This window comes from Ammospiza caudacuta, chromosome 18, assembly GCF_027887145.1.
Source record: "Ammospiza caudacuta isolate bAmmCau1 chromosome 18, bAmmCau1.pri, whole genome shotgun sequence".
In the NCBI taxonomy this organism is placed as follows: domain Eukaryota; kingdom Metazoa; phylum Chordata; class Aves; order Passeriformes; family Passerellidae; genus Ammospiza; species Ammospiza caudacuta.
Genome location: NC_080610.1, coordinates 8,206,152 through 8,229,325, shown reverse-complemented (window position 1 = coordinate 8,229,325; position 23,174 = coordinate 8,206,152). Strand labels below are relative to the sequence as shown.

At 52.4% G+C, this 23,174-nt stretch overlaps 1 protein-coding gene across 3 annotated transcripts; it reads right to left on the bottom strand.

Annotated features, from left to right (window-relative positions):
* SEPTIN5 (septin 5) lies at positions 1-21,623 on the bottom strand. 3 transcript variants are annotated; one of them, XM_058816468.1, is made up of 11 exons: positions 14,695-14,845; positions 10,428-10,524; positions 9,836-9,922; positions 9,148-9,271; positions 8,909-9,043; positions 8,118-8,235; positions 7,702-7,803; positions 6,736-6,832; positions 5,383-5,518; positions 3,748-3,850; positions 1-3,438 (listed from the first exon to the last, which is right to left on the bottom strand). In XM_058816468.1, exons 1-11 carry the CDS (start codon positions 14,761-14,763, stop codon positions 3,382-3,384), a joined length of 1,125 nt encoding a protein of 374 aa, XP_058672451.1. In that variant the 5' UTR covers positions 14,764-14,845; the 3' UTR covers positions 1-3,381. The 3 variants fall into 3 exon arrangements, with proteins under 3 accessions (XP_058672451.1, XP_058672450.1, XP_058672452.1); XM_058816467.1 differs by having other exon boundaries at positions 2-3,438; positions 14,826-15,106; XM_058816469.1 differs by lacking the exon at positions 14,695-14,845 and adding an exon at positions 21,563-21,623 and having other exon boundaries at positions 4-3,438.
* Between the last annotated feature and the right edge of the window lie 1,551 nt (positions 21,624-23,174).

Below are 23,174 nucleotides of genomic sequence, written 5' to 3'. Positions count from 1 at the left end.
TTCATTTTCTTTGTTCACAATGACAAAATGTTCAAACAGAAATTTACAAAAAAATATATAATTATAATAACCCAACAGATGGACAGGAAACATAGAGCCTAGGAATGGAGCTGGGGGTGAGGAAGGTGCATGGCAGGAGCAAGCCAGCATTGAAGCACAGCAGAGTTTGTGAGGAAGAGCAGGGAATGCCATTGCAGAGCACGAGTGGGAGCCCCTCCTGTGAGGGGAGGCATGCAAGGAGGCAGCAAGGACTGCACAGGCAGGACCAGCACAGCAGTGGCACACAAGGAGTTCATGCCATGGATCCATCCTGTCAGGTACAGGGACCAAGATGTACCAACAGCCCCAGCTGCAGCCTGGATAGCTGTGGGTGGGACACCATCCCTGCAGCCACTCACTCAGCAGGGCAAAGCTTGGCAGAGGCATGGGAATGTGCCAGGGGTGCAGGGATTGTATGTGAGGCTGTGGACGTTGCATGAGGGAGGTGTTAAATTGCTTTTCTATCCACACTTCTCACTGCCAGAGCCACATAAGCTCCCTGTGTTCAGGGGTCTCTTCTCCACTTACTGTGAGAATTGATGCCACAGTACAACATACTCCTTAAATAAACAGATTCCACCTTCTGGGCCAGAATCTGAACCCCTGATGTCCCCAAAAATCAGTCTCTAATCCCTTTCCAAGCAGTCCCTAAATTCTGGCACTCAGGCCAAGGAACATCCTACAGAGACATGATTTCAGATACCACCACCCCTCTGTGGAAGCCATCTCTGGTGCCTCACTCCTGTGTGGTTTTTCCCAAATGCAACTTGAACCATATTTGCCAGCTGGTAGCCAAAGGCTTCAGCTCTCTGTAGAGGACAGGTTTGTGACCCTTGACCTGATGTAGGAAACACTGAGCTGAGCTGATGGAGACTTCCCTAGGTGGAGGGATGGGCAGATCCAGCCTCAGCAGCCCTGCCTGTGACAGTGAGCCCTGTGCTTTCACCAGCACACAGCACCTCTGTGCACAGCCCAGCATCAAAGCTGTCAGCTGCTCCATGGCCATGCTAAAGGGAAAAGCTCTCCTTTATCTTCTAGGAATGAATCTGTTTGAAAGAGGAAAATCTCCAGGTGGACAGGGCTCATTTGCAACAGAACATCCTCCTCACCAAGACTTTGTAAGAAAGGAGGGGACAGGTTACTTCAAGATGTTTTCTTTTATGTCAGCACAGACAAAGCTGAGAACTCAGCTGTCCATCTTTTTGGAAAACCTGGAGGAAGCTCCTGTTTCAGGCTACTCCACTGCCCAAGTAAGGACATCATGCAAAGAAAGGCTGTACTTCCTCTCAGGTGCCTGAGTCCTTCTTGTTACTGAAGTCAAGCTGAATCCTTCTGCCCTCCTGGGATGGCACTGCCACTAATGAGCCCAAAATAAGGGAGCCTGAAAAAAAAAAACCTGAACATTGTTGAACCCTGCTCTTGCCCAGCATACACAGTTCTGTGAAAGGGCTTCCATCCTTATTTTCTCCTTCCACATGGTGCCTTCCCCTGCCCCTACAGCCCATGCACTGGCTAAGCAGAGTCTCTGTACAGTGAATAACTGGAACCAGCCAACCTACTCACCACTGGACAAACCCTGACAGGGCTCTGAAGCCCCAGGGAGGATTCAGACAAATGCAGTACCCAGTAACAGAACCTAGGGCCTGCTATTCCTGGCCAACACTGCTTACTACCCAGGGAGATCTACTGGGGAGATCCAGAGATGGAGGAACAGATACAAAAGGGGAAAGGGGGCAGAGGAGTCAGGCAAGGAGCAGAAGGGCCCAGCCCATGGCTGCACTCCCTGGAGTCAGAGGGAAGCACCAAGTGTCTCTCCCTCCAACAGCCCTGACTCCTGTGAGCGTGGCAGTGTTGCTGGCAAGCCCTGCCCTGTCAGGCACATCACACTCCAGGGCTCTGCTCTGGCTGCACTCAAGTTAAAAATACTGCAGGAAGCAAGAACAGGACAGGAGCTGCTGCCCAAAGAGAGCTTTTATCTCTGCCCAGCAGACCCACCAGCCTTCCCAGCACTAGGGCAAGAAGAGCCAAGGAATAAGGAGGAGGAGAAGGGTTGAGTGCCCAGGGGAAAGGCAGGGGAGCAAGAGCCAAGCCTGCTGGGCTGTGCTCAGCCCCACTCAGTGACAGTCCTGCACCTGCCAGGCTGACCCAACACCTGCCCACACAGACTGCCTGCAGATCTCTGTACAAGCCTACAACAACTGCCCCTTCCCCCAGGAGAAGCTTGGAGCCAGCAATGTGCTCATGGGACTGCAAAGCCTGGGGGTAGGGGACAGGTCTGCATTTTGGGTTGGATTTCAGCCCTAGGGCTTCTACCCCCTCCAAAGCAGTCTTGGCAAGTGCTCTGGATGCTACAGAGCTTTTCAGAGCAGACACAGAAGACACACTGCAAGTGATGACCAGAGCTAAACCATGAAACACCCTCACCCAGCTACTGCAGGGCCTTAGGGTTCCTCTGCCAATGCCTCCAGCCTGCTGTGGGAGGAAACCATGGCAGGCAAAGTGCTCACTCCCATCACCTCCTTGCAGGCAATAGTCAACAACTCAACTTCTCTGCCAGAAAGATGTAACTGAGAACAGTTTTCTTGTAACCAGCCTTGAGGCACTCAGTCTCTTGCTGTTCAGTGCAAACATCCTGGAGTTTCCTTGATAGGAAGAACAAAACCAACCAACTAAACAAAAAATCCATAAAAACCTGGACAGGATATCAGGCAATCATCAGGACTCCTGAGCAGGTCAGTGCACAGAGGAACCCCCAGCCCCAGTTCTCTGTGCCAGCACTGTCCCCAGGCTGAGAAGCAGCACAGGTCAAACTCACAGGAGGGTATGGCTGCCTTTACAATGCTTGTGCTGGCCCCAGACAAGGGGACAGGGACAGGGACACAGCACCTCAGTTGGGAGTAAACACCTACGTGCAGTGACACAGATACTTTAAGTTTGTACACCAGAGAAACCAAGACTTTAAATACCAGAGCATTCCCAAACAAGAGATTAGTACATAGGAAAGGGGAATTTTTTCTTTTCTTATTTTTTAGGATGCCTTAGAGACGTCCCAGGCTAGTTTCTTAAAAAAAAAAAAAATAAGAAAAAAAAGAAAAAAAAAAAGAAACAAAACAATAATTATTGAAAAAAGAAATACACATCAGTAAACTGTTAAGTGAACAGCCTCCTCCACAATCCAGCTGGTCTAAAAGCCAGCACTGCTGCTAATAAATTAGAGGGTGCAGGTGCAGCTCTTGCTCACAAGTCTCTTTACAACAGGAAACCTTTTCTAAATGTTCACAGCTCTTGCCAGGTCTCAGATGGTCGCTGGGGGATCCCCTCTGCCCTCCAGGTACCTGCCTCTCACTGATCCTGCATCTGCTGCTGCATCTTCTGCAGCATCTCTTGCATCCGCCGTAACTGCAGGAGACAGGAGAGAGAGTGAGAAAGGGAGCAGAGGATCCACACCTGGCAGCCCTTGGAGCTGGCAAGGGGATCCCTCAGGGAGTGTTAATTCCTGCCTGAGCACAGAGGCACCATGTCTGGGTGGAAGGGAGCTGTGTTTCCCTGACAGAGGAAGCCACAGCTTTTAACCCTGTCCTCCACCCCAGGAGCCCACAGGGGGATGCAGGAGTGGGAGCCTCAGGACACCCCTATGGGGCAACCCTGGAGAAACTCCTGAGCTTCCAGCTCCAGCATCCAGGAGGCACAGGCACAAATGGTACTCACCTCCTCATCCTTCATCTTAATCAGCTTCTCTGTCTCTGTGTCTGGTGTTGGGAGAGGCAGGATAGGAATGGGGCTTTCTATCCTGTTGTCCTGAGTCAGCTTGCTAGAGAGATGGAGAGAGGGGGGAAGAGCAGTCACTCATGGTCCAGGATGGCTGGCTTTGGTGTCACCACACAATGACTGTCACTCCCCAAGGTAGAGCCACCAGCCATGCAGCATCACACACCCAACCAAGTGGAGGGGCTGTAGGGCAATCCAGACCAGACCTGTGGAATGCACTTGGGTGGAGAATGAGACCTCCTGTTCAGCAGGTGGGAGGCACGAGACAGGCCCAGCACAGCAGCCTTGCTCTGAGGGCTGGGGTGCTCATGACTGCAGGCAGGGGACACAGGAAGGAGAGGTTTTTTTTTCAAAAGACTGGAGCTCTCACTACATGAGGAGAGAATGGTAGTAACCAAAGAAGCCTGGACTGAAATTGGAACTTCACTATGTCATTTGCACGTGTTCACCACTTGGAGTCACCATTGGCTCATTGTTGATATAATTCCAGCCTTGGAGCTTAGGATCTCCTACTAAAACAGCTCCCTAGAACTGGCCCTGTGCTGGTTTTATGAAACTTGTCCACTGGCAAGGAACTAATCAGTACCAAACTGAAGCTTTCTCTAGGCATAGCAACCACTTTTTCACTGTGCTCTTCTTTTAATAGACACACAGCCTAACTAAATAGCAGCTGTGACACTGTTCACCCAGCTCTAGCATTTAACATAGTTATTTTGGGACTCCATATACTTGCTGCTGAAAAAAACAGGCTTGTCTGCTATGCAAAAGTACAGGGATGCACTGTGTGTTAGGAGAATGTGCCAACCTGCACGTTGGCACACACTCAGGACTGCTCCTTGCTGAAGCACAGCATTCTGCTCTGCAACGTGGCACACAGAGCTGCCCAGCCAGGGCTGGCAGGAAGTGAAGGGGATGGCTCACAACAGAGGAGCCAAGACCTACTTCAACACAAATTTTTTCACCAATATATCAGTCATGGAAGAGAGAAGGAAAAGTAGAGGTCTCAAATGAGAAGCCTGTGAGTGTTCTCTCTCCTGTTGTCTGATCATTCTGACTAAAACCACAGAGCATCAATGCAAAGGGAAGACAATGCAGAGAAATCTTTGAAGATGTGTTGTCTTACTAACTGGCTGGGCCCTGTTGTCTGAGAAACAGCAGCATCCCAAGAGTCATGCTATTATTTAGACATAACTACAGACCACAGAATGCATTCCTGTTCAGCAATGCACACAGCTATCCCTCACCAGAGAGATGGTTTATCCCATTTTATTTGGCTGGATGTATTTCATCCACTGCTAGAAACAGCTCTTCAAAAGAATCTCCAGGCCTATTTCTTTATATCTGCATGAGGATTCCTCAGACAGGAATGTGAATTCTCAGAAACATTCCTGCCTTGGGTTCAGGCTGTGGGAAACATGCTTGGATTTGCTATTTTAGTTCCCAGTGCCATTCCTGGAGGCTGCAGCCCAGCAAGTCCCCAGCAGATCCACAACCTCCTGACCAATATGCTGTTGTGAGAGCAACCCCAGCTCCACAGAGGGTGGCAGACCCCTCCCACCAGAGGTGGGGACCCACCTGGTCATTTGCTGGATGCACTGAGCTCGGTAGTTCTCGTAGTGGACATCACAGGTGACGTCCTTGAGGTCGTGCATGTGAGTCCGGATCAGCATGTTCCGCAGCTTCACGAAGTCGCAGTGAGCCTGGTTCTCCACTGGGGAACCAACAACGGGAGAGTGCTTGGACATCACATCCCACCAGGCCTCTCCAGGGAGCCCCTTTTCAGCTCCTGGACACACAGACTGCACCAAAACCCCACCCCAGGGCTCCTTCCTCATCCTCCCCCACCACTGCCCTGGCACAGGCCTCAATGGTGCCCTGCACTTCTCAACACTGAGGCCAGGCTGCTGAATGCCCCACGTTCCCAGGACCTTTTCTGTGTAAAAGGATGAATTAAGCACATACAGCAGAGCCCTGAGAGAGGATCCCATGTAATGGGATGTTACTGGCATGAACCACAGTGAGCACAGCTGGTGCTGGAGGTAAATTGCTTGCCTGATCAGAATTTAGGACTTATCAAAAGGCCCCTGTAGACAAAATCAGCCCCTGAGGGGCAAAGACAAGAGCAGGCAATGGAGAGGTGAAAGAGCTGCTGTTGCCATGGGGAGCCTGGCTCCAGACAGCACTGTGGGAAGCACTGTGCTGCTGTGATGATCTCCATTTGTCTCTCTGCAAGGCTGGGGAAAAACAGCTGTATCAGGCACAGGGGTTCACAAACATGATCCCATTGCCAAATGCCAGCATCCTAACAGGCACAGCCCCCTCTGGAGCCATTGAGGGAGCAGAGCCAACAGCTGAGCAGCTCAAGCAGCCAGCACCAGCCCATGAGTGCAAACACAACTTTTGGGATCTAAAGCTGCAAGGTCTTAAAGCAACAAGCCAGCAAAGGCAAATCAGCAAAAGCTATTCCAGGGTTATTCTGCCTAAGGGCTTTATGGAATTTCTCACTTTAGAAGGGAAGAAAGTTGGAGACAAACACTGTGCATCAGCACAGCCTCCAGCCCAGCAATTCCAGCACTTACAGGAGCAGCAGCAGAGGAGGGAGTGCATGAGGGTTTCTGATTGTTTGGCTGAGGGCAACAGCTTCTCCCCAGAAAATAAACAGGCAATGCCCAGCCTGCCCTGCTTAATGAGAAGCCATGTTCTAGTGCACATTAAAGCTTAGGCATTCATCCATTCACACTGGAGCCTCTCTTCCTCAGTCTGCAGTGGGAGGGTTACTGATACACTCCCAGCAACACAAACCTCCTGAGCCAGTCCCAGTGCCTCTGTCTCTACCCTACCTTGTGCCATCCCTCCCCTGCCATGCCTGTCTGTCCTTGTCCCATCCCTGCCTGTCCCTCCTCCCAGTGCTCCCAGCTCCAAGCTTACCTTCCACAATGCCCCAGGGGTAGAGCCGTCCCCGGACCCGCTGGCCCTTGGCCTCCACCACGGTGTTGCTGCCGATGACGGCGAAGGGAGCGCTCTCCTGGAACAGAGGCACCGTGAGCCCGCTCAGCCCATGGATCCCTGCTCCAGGGGCCAAGCTCAGGCACAGCAGAACAGCAGGAGGAAGGTGCTGATAGGAAAGGACATCCACATGTGCCACAGAGCAGGGTGCCACAACCCAGCTGCAGAGAAAAGCCTAAAGAACTGGGATCTACAGGCAGCCTGGTTCCCAGCCTGAGCTCAGCTGTCCTGAGGGAAGCTGTGTCTCTGCAGGTGCCTGCATCCCTTCATTAAGGGGAAGCTCTACAAGGAAGCCAGAGCAAAGAGGCTGGGACACCAAGCAAGTATGCCAAGAGCAGGAATGTACAGACTGTGCTCCTCTCTGCTCAGAAGGGAGTCAAAGCCCAATGCCCGCCTCTGACAGGAGAAACAAGGCCATACTGCATGCACACACAGGCTTGGGAGGCAGTGAGGAGTGGGCTGCTGGGGCCTCCAGATACGCCTCTATGATCATGTTGTGCCCTCCAATGCAACTAATGTGTCACAGTGCAGTGGTGCCTAATCACTCACAAATCTCTCCTCCTTGCTGATGGCATCACCCACAAACAGGGGCTCAGAACTGCTGTACCCAGCTTTCATCTTAAACACACACGCTGGGGCAGATGGAGGAAAGACTGACACTGCCTGGAGGGAGAGCAGAAGGGCTGTGAGTTCATGCCACATTTGGCTTCATGGCACCAGCAAGGACATCAGCACCTTCTCCAGGCCATCTGCCACATGAGCCAAGGCTGTTCCCTGGGCAGCAGCAGCACAGGCCTTCAGCACAAGCAGGACAGCTCTGGCTCCTTCTGGACTGACCCATACATCCATGAGCCTGATTCCCCAGACCCTGCTGAGCTGATTCCTTACCTTCAGCTCTCTGTCTTGTTGCTTGAACTCCTCATCTTCATCAGAGTCACACTCAGGAAATTGATACACTTTAATGCCAAATTTGTCAATCTCTTCCCGGATCTATGTCCATGCAAGACAAAAGGATATAAAACTGAGCAATACAGAAATGCTGGGTTTATTCTATTTGTGCTACCATGGTTTGCTATAGCCTACAGATGGCAAAAGGATTTGATGTTTCTTCTACAGTCAGCCTCTCTGTTGAGAGCAGAGCATGGCTGCAGTTGTATGTGCAGATACTGTGTATATGTGTGTGTATATACACACACAAACATGCTGTACAGACACATAAATACATATATGTCTATCTGCCCTCCTTCCTCAGCTCATCCCTGCCCCTACTTCAGGTATAACCCTGGACAGAAGGAGCATCTCACCCTCTCCTTCAGCTTCCGGATCTCGGAGGGGATCAGGCAGTCAGCTTTGGCAATCAGGGGCACAATGTTCACCTTCTCATGCAGAGCCTTCATGAACTCAACATCCACAGGCCTCAGCCTGCAGCAGGGATGAGGGACACTGTTAGCAAGGACACACTGGGCAGTTCCCCCTCCAGCCTCTGTCACCCCCCCAGCACAAAGGGAAAAGGACAGCGCTGTCACAGGAGCCTGCAGCAGCACTGGGACAGCCCTCAGCTAGGGCTGTACCTCCAGGAAAGCTCTCTGAGCTGCTGAGTGTCTCATACAGACACTGGCTGGGTATTTGCTCCCTCTCAGGCCAAATACTGCCCAGTTCACAGCCTGGGGTCTCCCTCCAGCTGTCCTGTACCACAGGCAGCCAACACAGCCCCTTCAGCTGCTCCAGGCTAGGCTGACACATGAGCCAGCAAGGGGCAGGGACTTAAGGCAGCTTAAAACTCCCTTTCCTACACATCAGTCCAGCTTAGCTAGATAGGAACATACAAGTCTGCATGGCATTATTTCTCCTGATTTTCAAATCAGGCTGTAAGGCCTGAGGGAGATCTGCTCTGTCTGTTCACAGGCTGCCAGTGAGGGGAAGGGAGTGCTGTGATGCTTAGCAGAGGGAGAACATCCAGACAGCTCCTCTCCTGTGCAAACAGCCCTGGCAGTGTACAAGCTGCTACAGGGCAATCCTGGGGCACAAGGGTCTTCCCTTATGAGTCACCCTGAGACACTGAGTCACCCCCCAGGCCTGGAGTGTGGGCTCTCACCCGTGCCCAAAGGGAGAGATGAAGTAGAGGCAGCAATGCACTCGGTTGTCCTGGATGTTCTTCCGGTTCAGGCCACTCTCATCACGGAAATACTGCTCAAACTGCTGGTCAATGTAGTCAGTGATGGGCTTCCAGCTGGGAAGGGCAATTCAATCAAAACAAAATCATCAGTAGTGTCTCCTGTCTCCTAATGACTGTGAGGTCAAGGACTAAAAGGAAGGCAGCAGTGCCCTGCTCACCACTCAGTGTTGTTAACAGCATCTCCAAAGCCTGGTGTGTCTACTATGGTCAGCTTCAGCTTGACACCCTTCTCCTCAATGTCCACTGTGTGCTTGATGATCTCCACTGTCTGGTTGATCCTCTCTTTAAACAGGAGCATGTGAATTAAAGCCAGACAGTAATGCTGGGGGTCCCCACTACACCCATGACAAGCCAGCTCCTTTTTACCACTGAAAACAGGGAGTAACACAGGTTTCAAAAACCCCAGATCATGTTCTGTGGAGCCCCAGGAGGGTGGTACTGCAGGGGCCAGCAGCAGGCAGACAGACTGCAAGAAGATCCACAAACCTCTGAAGTGCCTGTAGCTCAGCTGTTCTGAACATTTTGTCCAGTCATTGGGGAAGGGGAATCCCTACCATACTCCAGCATCCAAGAACAAAAGACAAATCTCAATATCTCATCCCAAACATCTCATCCCTAATAGCTCATCCCAAACAGCTGCTCTGCAGCTTCATCTTCCCTTCAAAGGGAAGGGCCCTACAGCCAAACTGTTTTTGCTCAATTCTGTGTGCCTTAGCAGACACAAAAGAGAGCAGAGCCAAACAAGAGGGCTGGGATCCAGCCAAGCTTATAGTTGCTGCTGGAGCAAGGAACCAAAGTGCTAGTCCTTAGGACAGTCCCATTCACCCTGCTTTGCCCCCAACTTACCCTCTGCATTGAGGAGCTTTCTGTCTTTGTAGAGGTCTGTCAGGAACAGGCTATTCACCAGCGTGGATTTGCCCAGGCCCGACTCTCCTAATTGACAGAGCACAAAGGGGAGGAGGAATAAGCAAGCAACATGACCCACTAATTGACTTACAAATGAAACTTTGAACAGGGCTTTGAATCCTGAGCCAGAGGAAGCAAGAGATACAAGCTGTCAGGAGCTGTTTATTGGCACTACATTTTTCCAGTAGTGGAAAGACTTTTGCTGCAAGATGTCTCAATCCATGTAAAAATGTGATCTCCCAGCTCCCTGTTCTTTCTTTCCCTCCTTCCCTGTTCAGCCCTGCCTTCACCACCCAGAGCAATCACTGCTGGAGGAAAAGCTTGCTCGAGGGGGTTATGAGGGGTCAAGAGGGGCCTGTTCCTGCTGGGGGAACTCCACGGGCTGGGGAGCAAAGCAAGGCCTGAGACAAGGACCAGAACAGAGTGAGGGGAGGATCAGGTGCTATGGGAGCACCCAAGGGAAGTGAGGAGAGCTGGTTCCCTCCACATCCCCACTGTGTGGCCCAGCCACCCCATCCACGGGCAGTCTCACCTGCAACCATCAGGGTGAAGTCAAATCCCTTCTTCACGGATTTGCGGTGCACCTGGTTGGGCAGGGTGGCAAAGCCCACGTACTGCTTCTCATGGTCCTGTGGGGCACAGGTGGATGGCAGCAGGTCAGAGTGTGCCACCCCTTCTGCTTGAGCCTCACATAGTGAAGGGAGTGGGACTCAAAAAGCCCCTGGGGCAGAGCCAAGGGCTGGAGGAGAGGCGGGTCCCTGTCCTGGCAGCAAGGCACACACCTCCTCTGGGCTTAGGGACTTGGCCCTTCCCACAGGTGGGCACAAAGGGACATGTCCCAGCCACAGCCCTGCTTGGCTGCTCTCCCAGCAGCTTCCCAGCACAGAGAGCACAAGGGAAAAAGCACATCACATCCCACCATTCCCAGCAGAGAGCACATCCAGGCTGCTGACAGACAGCCTTCCTAACTCTGCTTCAGCTGCACAGTCACAGGCTCCCTTCACAGCAGGGTCACCAAATGTCACCTCTCCCCAGGTCATTTCCACATCCCTCCCTCCAGAGGCACATGTGCTACATGATGGAGAGCTCTGTAATTAGCACCCTGGGGCTTGCACAGTCCTGAGCCGTGTCTAGAGGAAGGTACAGTGGCTCAGCTTCTGCTTGACCTGAGAGGGGATTATTTCTTGCTGTGTCACAGCCACTCCTGGCTGAATAAGAGGAAATCCTGAGTAATCTCTTGTGTTATTTCTGAAGAGACCAAAGTTCAAGGAGCATGGGAAGTGGAAGGATGTGAAAATATTGATAATAGAACTAGGATGATTTTGGTGAGGGTATGACTTTTAGTATTACTGGAGTGTTACCTACCACTCAACCACCCCCAAGAAAGAGCCCCTTGTCACTGAGTGCTCCCTCACAGCACAAATCCACAGGCATCTCACAAGCACAGCATACTCTGTACAAGCACACTAAGCCATTCACAAATGCCTGAGCTAGATAACTCTGCATTTCACTGAATATAATGATACCACTGGGATTCACACCACAGACACATCCACGGAGCCAGGAGTTCCTCAAAACTGGCCCTAGCTCCTATTCCATGGATGCCTTCAAGCACATGACTGCCCTCACCCATTCTCCAGGCACAGCAGGGAGCAACTCTGTTCCTAAGTTTAACTATCTCCATTCCTGAGCCACATTCTCAAAGAAATACAAAATATGATCCATATTTTGTGCTAAGCTTAGGGCAATGCTGACTTGCACCTATTTCCACACTGCAGGTGGGCAATGTCACTCCTAGGCAGCTCTCTACAGCTGCATGTCCCCCTGTGTGAGAATCCCTGGGCATCCTCAGTCTGACAGACTGCAAAGTTCCACTGGGGACACTGAGAAGGGAAGACAGAGTCTCCTCCTCCCAATTTATGGCTGCTCTGGAGCTGCCCACTGAGATGGAACAGATGTGGCTGACGGCCATGGTGGCCCAAGGACTCTGTCCTTTAGGACTGTCACTGCCTTCTGGCAATTGAGGCTTGGTTTGGATCTGAAACTTGGTCATTTTAGCCCTGAGTGATTGTGGGTTCTGATCTCCCTCACCTCCCATAGCTGAAGCAATGTTGTTTCATCACCCCACAGTCCAGAAAGGCAGGAAAGGACAGAGAGAAAACTAAACTAGAGCTGTAATGGCTGATCTAAGAGGCAGTGACATCCCCAGCACTGCAGTGGGACCCCGGGTGATGAATGATGGCAGCTCTGATAAGCTGCATGCAGCAGAGCAATGCCTGCCTGGGGGACACCACAAACTGCCACCCACAGGGCTCAGCAAAGGGCAATGAGGTGTGCAAAGCAGAGTGAGAAACGTGATAATGGCAAGGTCACAAAAACAAGGAAGAAGATTCTGCTTCCAGCTCTGTCTCAGCACCAGAGCTGTCTCCCAGCTGCTTCACTCCCTGGTCAAACACATCCATGAGCACAGCCAAAGTGGACATGGAACAGCCAGCTCCTCCAGTAAAAGGTCCAGGGTTTCCCAGCAAGCACCACAAATATATAACATACTTCCCTTTTGTGCTTCTCCTGCCCTGATCTTTACCAGACTTTGGAAAGACAATGATCACCTGCTCTCTCCAGTGACTTGACATGTGAAATAGTACTGGTAATGTGCTGATGAAACCATGGCTGAGGCTTGGGGTGTGTTTCTCTTGTTTTGCTTGGTTTTAAACCTAGATGACTAAGGGCTGACAATGGAGACACTGGGGAGCTGCACCCTAGTGCAACTCCACTTCTGCCAGGTGTAACTGGCTGAACCTGATCTCTCATTTCTGTTCAGCCCATGGATTTGCTGTACCCCTGGTTGCCTCCCCATAGCTCTGTGGAATTATGATATTCAAAATCAGCATATCCCAGCTGGTGCAGGGACCCTGCCCTTTACCCATGACTCATGTAGTCATTTCCCCTACTGAAGGGAAGGTCAGTGCTGAGTGCAATACCAACAGAAGAGCTTCCCTCACTATGGGAGGCAGCCAGACCTGTGAGGGGAAAAACCCTGTCCCCAGCCATGGACACACTGCAGGGCCCTGTCAAGGGTGAAGGCAAGAGACCCAAAGTGAGTTGTGAGGAGGGATCCCCTTCTTGTAACAGCCCTCCCTCAGGAACAGCAGCGTGGTCTCTGCACCAGCCTTGTGGTTCTGCAGGGTGTCCATGGCTGGTCAGATGGATGTACCTCCACCTCTGCCAGCATGGCAGCATCAGTATGGCACTTAAGGAGCCCAGGTAGCCTCCTGAGCCTGGTGTCTGCCTTGCTCAAAGCTCTACACCACTCACCACCTCCAGGTACTACCTGCAGAGCAAGCCTGCAGGGGGTGGAGAGGCTGGGAGGGCTACTAACAGAGACAGGGGGATTTCTGGGTTATGAAAAGTTAAAATCCATTGATTAGATGAGAGGCTTGGACAGAGGGAGTTCCTAAATGCATCACAGCCTTGTGTTCTTGACCCTCACAAGCGAGGTCCCATCAAGCTGACAAGAGCCAGGACAGCTGGTTCCTGCACTGCGCTTCCCTTGCCAGCTCCAGCTGTCAGGAAAGGGCCTCGGCCAGCCAAGCCAGCAGCACTCTGGCACAAGGAGCCCCTCTCCCACTGCCTGCTCCATGCTGCTGCCTTTGTTCCCGCTGGCATCCCACAGCCACGTGCCGGGGAACGTGCCCCACACACCACCACAGAGGCCACGAAGAGCTGTGGCCAATCTTCGGGACCCTGTCACAAACCAAAGCACCCCAGGCCAAGAAAAACACACCCATACTCTCCCTTGGCACCCGCTTGCTGATTCACCAGACATTACAGGAATGTCACATCCTCACATCCTCTAACACCCAGCTGAGGTGGCCAGGGCTCCCCTGGCAGCCAGTGCTCTCCCTGGGAGTTCAAGCCAAGCAACAAAGCCCTGCGTGGGCTCAAGCCCCGTTCATGTTGGGGGCATAGAAACACTCAGGATGTGTTGCACAGAGGAGAAGCTATCCTGGTACTGAGGTGTCCACAGGGCTGTCTGCATCTCCCAGACAGAGTACAGCCTCCATCACTGCTGTCCTTCCCTCACCTCTCTGCTGGATGCGCTGTTTAAACCAACCCAGATCTCACGTGACTTCATTCAGCCTGGGGATAAAAGGAGCCTTGCTGGGTATATTCAAAAGGGCTAAAATTAAACAATATGGGACCACAGCAAATTTGAAGAATAATCCGTGTCAAGGTCTGGAGCAAGCCCCAAAAATGACGGAGCTGTGCTAAGACCCTGGTGCCTCTGCCTCTTCAGGGGGAAGGGGCCCTGTCGGTGTCACAGCCTTCAGTACAAGCCCTTCCTGCAGCCTGTCCCCTCCGGCCAGGCACGGCCGCCACATCCGCGTCTGCACGGACCAGCACAGCCCAGCCCTGCAGGAGAGGCAGAACATTTGTTTCCTTTCATTGCAGAAAGCTGCATAAATTCATAACACAAACAGCCCCCGAGGCATCTGCCACGGACATCTGCTCCTCGGGCTTGGGGCTGAGCACAGGAGAATCGGCAAAACCATTCGGCCACCAGCATTTGCTGAAGAGAAGGAAAGCGGCCAGCAAAGCACAGCATTAACACTGTTAATTAACACAAATCGGAGTGCGTGTGGGCACACATAGCGCTGCTGCCCTGAGTCCCCCCCATGCACGCACACGCCATTCAGGCAGGGAATCACTGCATCAATAACCGCACAAAAGCGCCGCGCATCTCCCCCCTGCCCTCGGTGCTGCTCCCCTCCTTTCCGTGCCCCTCGACCCCCCCTTACCGGCGGCTTCCCGCTCCTCTGCTCCTCAGAGGTCTCATCTTGCGCTGCGCGCGTCTTCTCGGGCACCATCCTCCCCCCTCCTGTCCCCGCTGCTCCCCGGATCGCGCAGTGCTATAAATACATCCCTGTACCTTCAGCTTGCCCGGGTGGCTTCGCTGTGCCTGCGTCCGGGGAGACAGCAGCCGCTCCACTAACCGCTCCTGAATAATGATCGAATCCATAACCGCGGCTGGCAGGACGGACGGACAGCCACGGCGGGCCAAGGGAAAAAACCCCAACCCATGTGTTCCTTCCCAGCCTTCGCTAAATCCATGCGGCAGCCCCCCCGCCTACGCGTGCACACACACGCAGGGCTGGCTCGGCTCGCCTCGGTGCCGAGGCGAGGAGGAGAGCCGAGGAGAGGCGAGGAACGGCGAGGAGGCTCCCAGGCAGCTGCCCGGGATTTCCTGCCTCCGCCTGTGCCGCGGGAGGAGCCTGCCAGCGAGGACAGGACAAAGGCCACCGCGGCCGCAGGCCAGAGGCGACGTCTCTGCCCCGCCAGTGTCCCGCGGAGAGGCTGCGCACGTACCGGATGCTGTCCCTGCCTTCAGCCTGACTCCCCGTGACAGATGGGCCTATTCAGCTGCAGGATTTCTTACATACCCTGCCTGATGCAGCCCAGACAAAGGTTTGCTGGAGGAAACCTGCTCTCAGCAAAAAACTACTGCTTCTGGTTGTGTGGGTGAGGGCCTCAAGGGTCCACAAAGCCCCCAAAAAGCAGGGTTCAAATACAACCCCCAGATCGCAGTCCTGGTTGACGTGGCTCTGTCCCCACGTGGTGCAGGCTCATCTCTGAATCCAACTGGAATAGCAGCAGATGCATTCTGGATCTTACACAACCATTCAAGCTCTGAAGACGTTTCAGAATAAGGAAGTATCTGTGTATTCATTAAACAGATGAACCAACCCAACAACAGCCCAGCACACCAAAAAGTTAATCAAATCTCACATCTGGGTTCTGAACCTTTCTATAAAATATGCCTTCCAGCTTTTCTGTGCAACCATAGAAACTGAACAGGAATTTATATTAAACAGACAAAAGTTCCTAATTTCATATAATCACACCATTCTGGGAAGCAGGGGGTTAATACCACAATCTGTATAATGGAGTGACAATACCACAGCATGTATAATGAAGTGACAGGAGATGACAGCACTGGTGGTGCTGGAGGAACCTGTCCCTTGCCTCACGGGTTCCTGAGCAGCTTTCTGCTCACCAATGGGAAGGACACAGGCTGTAGCCATAATCCTGCCTTGCTCTCAGCCAGAGCTCCTGCTGCTTCTCTGGGACCTGCAGGACTCCAGCAGTGACTCCACTGAGTGCCAGACCAGCAAGGCCTGCCCTGGTCACCTTGGGCCACAATCCAGGGCCTCCACCATGTACCCCAAGTCTGGCTGACACCAGGGTCTGTTATAAGGTACTGAGTCACTATAAGGTCCAGTGGCCTGAAGTCTGGGAACAGCTGTGAGTGTGCAAATGAAAGAAATGGGGAACCCCCCCAGTGTTTTATCTACGCTGCCATCCTATAAGCTGATGGAGGGTGATGTCAGAAGTCAAAGGTACAAGGTCCTAGAGGCTGATAAAAACAAATGGAGGAGAACTGGGAAACACTCCCAAAGCAGGAAAACTCCTGCCATACAACAGCTGTCATACCACATGCAGCCACCCTACTCTGCCATCAGCATCCTTAATTACACCCACTGAGTTTTGTTCCCAGTTGTTTCTGTGGGTGGCAGTCAAGCAGAAGACCTGGACTGAGATCCAGGTGTGGCAGGAATTGCCACTGCTCAGAACACTTCCCTGTTTGGCAGCTCTGCCCTCCCTCTGCTGCATTGCTCCATTCCCCAGGGAGCTGACAGCCCTGCATTGGTCTCCCTGCTCAGTGGTAGGTCAGCCCATGCTTATAACACCTCTTCTTCCTCCTAGATTCACCTAATCCACGTTTTCCAGGACTGGGGCACTCTCCCACCAGGGTCTGGAATGGGCACATGACTGAGAAGTGACAGCACCATGCTGCCTGCACTGGGCAGCTAGAGCAATGGCTTGTGGCACACCCAAGGTGCATCCAAACCTTCTTAAGATAACAGGAGGTTTCACCAGTCCTTCCACACCATAAACCACAATAGCTGCAAACAAATCCTTTTCAACTCCCATGAATTCTCATGGCTTGGAAAACTCTTGTCTGAGTACCACAGGCCCCATGGCCACCAACCACAAGCATCTTCCAAAGGCACATGGAGACATGCTGTGTCCCCAGCAGCCCACTGCACCAAATCAGAACATTCTTTTGGGCTGGGATCACAGATGAAGTTGACAACGATTTGGTTGCAACAAAACCACAGTGTTGTTCATGGCCCCAGGAGCTGTGCTGACAGTGCAGGGAGGAACAAGGAACGACTGTCTCCTGAGTGCCTTGAGCTCTCACACATCACACATGCTCTCAGGACTGGCAGCCAGGGAGGAATTCCAGTCAGAAGGCCATGCCTGGCAACTCAAAGAACAGCTCAGGAAAAGAAACAGTAGAGTAGGTCTTGGCTACAGAGATCATCTTAAGACTGAGTGTCCAATGCTGTGGCTTCCAAAATGCTGAAGGACATTCAACTGCTCTCAGCCTCTCCTGTCCCTCCTAGAGACAGGAGAGATGCTCATCTGGCATCCTCAGAGTCCCCAAACCATAAATGACAGACTCCTTTGTGTCCCTCAGATATGCTGCGTGACACACCCAGAGCTGTTGGCTCAGGCTGATCTGTGTCCAAACTTCCCAAAGACAGCCAAGCCAATCTTGTTTTGCCCCTGTCCTTTCTGATCACAATCCTTTTTCCACACAGCCCCTAGAAATGCCCAGTGTAATTCCTGGCCTGCTCCTCCAACAAGAAATCTGATGTACACCACCCTTAAAAGAAGAAACACAGAGCACATCTCGTGAAGCATGCAGCCGAGCTCAGCAGGGAAAAACTTGGCATTTCTAAGACCTAGAGCAAATCCAAAGTGTTTTCTTCCACTGGCACCTCTGAGCTCCTCTCCAGGCAGCAGCTCAGGAGTCAAACTGGCTGCAGGGTCCAGGTTTCTGAATGTCAGAGCAGACAACCCCAACCTGCCCGGCCCCAACCTGCCAAACAGTCAGCAAAGGCAACACAGACTTGGGGTGCACCAAGTCCTTCCCACCTCACAGACCAGTTCTTTGTGAAACTGTGACAGCAGAGATCCTCCCTCCACCTGCAGTGGAGCTGTTTCCTGGCAGAGGTGCTGGGGCTTAGGGACTGCAGTGCTCAGGCTCCATCCTTGGAGCATGTCATGGGAGGAAAACTCTTCAGTCTGATCCAGACAGATGCTCTAGAGCAGGCAACAGGGTCCCACCAGGGATGCACCCAGCCAGCCTGGCCTGCATGGGAGAGTGGTGAAACTGCTTATCCATGGCTTGGCAGGGTCACACAGTCACGTAATAACAGCATTTATGTTTCTTCCTCTGAAACATCTAAGCTATTTTCAGTATTCCCCACAGAAGTGAAATTTTCTTTCTGGCTGTTTTCTAGGACGAAGGGAAGGGCAGTTCCAGTTCCTGTTTGCTCAAGCTGAACAGGAGCAGCAGCAGGCAGCAAACCCATTCCCAGCTTGGACCAGGGCAATGGAGGATCAGGAACAGCCAATATCCTCTATGCAGGTGCATAGCTGGGAGCCTCCAGGGCTCAGTTACCACCTCCTTCTCCTGCTGCCTCCTCTCCTACTATAATGAGCATCAGCGCTGACTTCAGACAGATGAATCTCATGGGTATTGCAAGGTCTGAACTCTGCTGCTTCATCACCAGCAGAGCTGCACACTCACCCTGAGGCTCCTGCTGACCTGATCCAAGGGAAAAAAGCCTTGCTGATCTAAACTCTGATGAATAATTTAACTTCAAACTTGCAAGCAAGGCTCCATCTAAGTGGATTCTGGGAGCATCAGAGCCCTGACTCTTTAGCCAGGTTTCATGCTGTGATGATCAGGAAAAAGCAAGATACCAGATAAGAAATGCAGAAATCCCAAAGCACAGGATTAATCCTCTGCAATGTTCAGTGCCACAAGCATAATCTGCACAGCAGCCAGATCTCATGTTTTCTTTTACCTATCCCACAGGTCAAACTTTTAATTTCCGCTCAAGGATCACTGCTGCTTTGGCACATAATCCCTCCAGAAATGTATCAAATTCTATTTCAAAGGTATTTATGCTCCCTGCTTCCTCTTGAAGTGCCTCGTGCTTCCCAAGCAGCACTGTGTGACTCATGCCATGCCTCCACTTCCAGCTCTTAGAAAGGAGCCACGACCGTAATTCGCCTCCTGCTTGTTTAAACTCGTGACTTGCTCTGGAGCGAGTTCACAGAGCTTCTCACACCCAGCTCCTCATTTGGGATAATCTGCACGATATAACAAACTGGGCAGACGCGGAGCTGGCTGGATGTCAGCCCCTCGGTGCTGCCCGGGTCTCTCCCCGCAGCCCCTCGGTCTGTGCCCGGGTCTCTCCCCGCAGCCCCTCGGTCTGTGCCCGCTCCTGTCGCGGGAGGAGCCGCGCTGCGGTCCCGGAGCGCTCCGCGCCGGGGAGGAGCCGGGGCACGCCAGGGCCGGGTCCGAGCGGGGACAGCCCCGGCGGCTTCCCTGGCCAGGGCCACACGGGAATCAACGTACAGGGCAAACCTGCCACCCTCGCTGCTTCCTCCCGTTTCGAACATACTCCTTAGCACAGGACAGAGGGCTCCAAATTTAGCCTGCTAAGACAGAAGGAGAAGCCGGGTGGTGCAAGAAAGTCTGTGGCAGTCTCGGCACTACTGCTGCTTATCTCTCCTCCGATTCACCCTCCAGCTCTGCAGCACAGATCAGACTTAGACGCCCGGCCTCTCATCTCAAAGCTACAGCTGGGAAAACCAGGGAGAAGCAGAGCAGAGCCCTGCCAGCCCTGGGAAGCCAGGAACAGTGTTTGGGAGACAAACAGGTACACATCCCTCTGGGGCACAGAAGCTGGCTGGGCTGAGAGTGGTTTGGTCAAAAGGATGGAAAAGAATGGTGATTTATGCTCTGCAATGGAAAGGCACTGCTTCTTCCAGCTCTCAGGTTCTCCATCCAAATGACAAGAACATCAGTTTTGGAAGTCCTTGGTGCATGTTAACATTCATGAATAGAAAAAGGTTGGGACAGGATCCTACAGAAGGTGCAGTTTAAGTTACAGGTAGTGGTCCCAATCCTGCGATCCTTACTCACCGAGTAGTCCCTTTGCAATAGAGACGACTGCTCACGTGAGTAAGGGATGCAGGATCAGGCCTGTCTACCAAAGAGGCTGAATCCTGAACCAGACAGGACCATTGTGAGACACCTACACCTGGTCCAGCAGGAGCTAATCCAAGGGCATCACAGGGGAAGGCAGTCCAAGCTGGGGCACCACACCTGCAAACAGCACACTGAACACAGATCATGGACAGCAAGGTAGTGGACAACAAAGATGCTCCACTCAAGCAGAAATTCTCCTGATTCATTCCCAGTTCACCCATCTCATGGATACTCCCACGTCTGCAAGGAGATCTTTCTTAACCCTGCTGTCCTCCCAGCAGGCTCCCAAAAACCTTATTGGGAGAATGAAAGCCAACTATCTTGGGAGAATTCCCAACCTCTATCTTCCACCTACAATTAACATAACTTTAGCAGTAGCTGATGCCCACAAGAGAGGAGAATAAGCCCACTCAGCTCACCAAATAATTTTTAATTCCTTTAATTAAGGGGGGAAAGGCAGCTCTCTATAGCAACTTTCAGTTCTGGGAGGCACCCAAGGAGACAAAAGCTGGCCTCAGACTGTGTGAGCAATAACCCCAAAAAGCTGTGCAGAACAAGGAGGTAGAGGCACCTTCTCCTTCCTAGGGGCTCTCCTGATGAAGGACTCAGAGACCCAGGCTCCAGCCACACACCCTCCCTCCCTGCTGTCTGCACACTCAGTACCATGAAGCAGAGTCCTTGTGCACCTAGAGACAGCAGAGGCCCACAGGGACCTTCACCTTCCTTCCCACCCTCACCCCTGGGCTTGCAACCCCAGCCCAGTTGACAGAGATGAGCCTGCTGAGAGGGAGCCATGCACTCACCCTCCTCCCTTTGCACAGCTCTGCCTTGCTCCACCTCCACACAACACAGCTGTACCTGGCTGCCAAGTGCTGTCCCTCGGAGCCCAGCACAGCCCAGTGTTCCTGGAGAAAGCAGCTGTGTGCCTTCCAGTCTGCCCCAGCTCTCTGGGATGTGTGCTGGGCCATCTGCTATCCCACAGGGGTCCCCCAGGAGCTGTTTCCAGCCCCACCATAAAAACAGTCTGCAAACGTCACTGCCCACATCAGCCTGCCCAGGGCTGGGCCCTGTGTCAGGACTAGCATCTGTCTTTGCAGATGGATAATTAGATTCCTTTCCATTTCCTTTCCCCTCCTGATGGTTTCTCTGGCTGGCAGTTCCCCCACAGCCCCGCACAATCCAGCAGCATTAGGCAGAAGGAAATTTTGCTCCCTTCCTCCCCAGGATGTTGTTCTTGGTTCAATATGAACAGCAGAATGAACTGCATGATGATTTGAGTGCTTCACTGCAGTAGCTTTTGTCCTTTTCAGCCTGGTAAACACAGCCTTCCCTCCCATAGCTGCACCCTGCCCCTTTTCCCCAGGTGACCCAGAAATCACAGTGTGAATTCAATGAGTGTGATGGTGCTGGCAATTGGAAGCAATTAGCTAATCAGCAGGAATATGCAATCAGCTGGACTGGGGTTGCAGCACACTCCATTTATGAGCAGTGGTACCAAACACTCCTTTTGGGCAGGGCCTAAAGAAGCGTACCTGGTTCTCAGCCATGGTGTGAGATGCTCTCAGAAAAAGATCATAACACCCTCCTGCAGGAAACCTGAGGAAGAGATGGAGCAATGTTGAAATTGGGGTAATTTAACACAGAGCTGTATCTCAGAGCTCCCAGAGGAGGAGAGGATTGTGTGCCCAGAGGAAGCATCCAAAGAGATCCTCACTGAGCATACAAGATTGTCTGTTCTCCCCTGCCACTAAGAAGTGGCTTTCTGGGAAGCAGTACTGATACCTCAAGCCCTGATGGTTGCACAAGCATCCCCAGGACCTGCAGAGATGCACAGACACGAGTTCCATCTGACAGAGAGAACTTAATCCTGCTGGGATCCACAGCTTTCCCAGTTTCCCCCTCACAGGAGATGTACAGACTGAAGCTTTCAGAGACAATCTGTCAATTCTGTCCTCTTGTACCCTGTGACATCCTGTGTTCTCTCTCCATGGGCAATGTCCTGAATCCATGCAGAGCATGGAGCTTACAGCCCTCCAGTGCAAACCATCAAGACTTCCAGCAGCTCCACATCACTGCCTGGGCTTGGTAGCTTCTGTTCTGCACGTGGCTGTAAAAACCAAACTGCTGCTTGTTCCATGTAAGGAGCTTTGAAATGCCTTTCAGAAGATTCCAGGAGCTTGCAGCTGCCTCCCTCCCCTGTGATCCCTGCCAGCCCACTGCTGGCAGCCCCCCAAGAGCTGCATGCAGCGTTACCCAGCTGTGCCAGGCTTGCAGGGCACAAGGCTGAGGCACTGCAGCCATGGCACAGCGGGTAACTATCAGTGCCTCTTGCACCATTTACAGCCTGGCTGGGCTTGCCAGGGCCTGGTACACACCGGTGCCCACACTGGATCATGGCAGCAGTGAGGGATGGTGTTCCCAATGGGCATCACAGCCCTGGCTGCCCAAGGAGGTCCCAGCACAGCTGTGGCACCACCCAGGCAGATCCAGAGTCTGGCACTTTGCTGCATGAATGAAGAAGAAAAGGTAAGGGCAGCAAGGCAGCTGGGGACCAGGATTTGCCTGTGATTTTGCAGCCATCCAGCATTGACATTGGCTCCTTGTACCCTGCCATCGCAGACACTGAGGCTGTGCCTGGGGGCCAGCTGTCAGAATAATCAAAAACAGAGTCAAGAAATGCTTTCCAACACCTTTCTCTCCCCTTCTCAATCACCTACTTGCTCCAGCAAACACCAAGCCTGGTTACACCTTTGCTGCACAACTCACTGCTTCCCTGTGCCCTGCAGTGTGACTGGAGAGTCACATTCCATGTGATGATGGGAGAAAACTTCAAGTCACTGAACATCTAAATCAAACTGTGCTGTCAAAGGGAATTTAAATAAGTTTTTTCCAAGCTTAAGAGTAATAGGCAGTAACTGCTGAATGTTGCTTCTCCTTATCAGGGACATGTTGGCCAGTAGGGCAAAAATAAGACTAGTTAGTCTGAGTTTGTAGTGAAACAGAGCAAAGAATTTTAGATGAAGAATTATCTGGCTAAGAGTCTCAGCAGGAATTGTGTCAGATACTAAAGGGCTCCCCATGCCCTTCCATAACACAGGTGTGAATTGCAAGGTCTGGAGCCCACAGGCAGGATGGACCACACAG

Bases quoted from the DNA above. Each gene is read 5' to 3' on its own strand.
- SEPTIN5 (XM_058816467.1), bottom strand. From the start codon at position 14,915: ATGGATTCGATCATTATTCAGGAGCGGTTAGTGGAGCGGCTGCTGTCT. The intron at 9,272-9,835 runs GTAAGTTGGGGG...TCCTGTTTAAAG, and splicing joins AAAGCTCCTCAATGCAGAGG to AGAGGATCAACCAGACAGTG. The intron at 6,833-7,701 runs GTAAGGAATCAG...CCTCTGTTCCAG, and splicing joins AACAAGACAGAGAGCTGAAG to GAGAGCGCTCCCTTCGCCGT.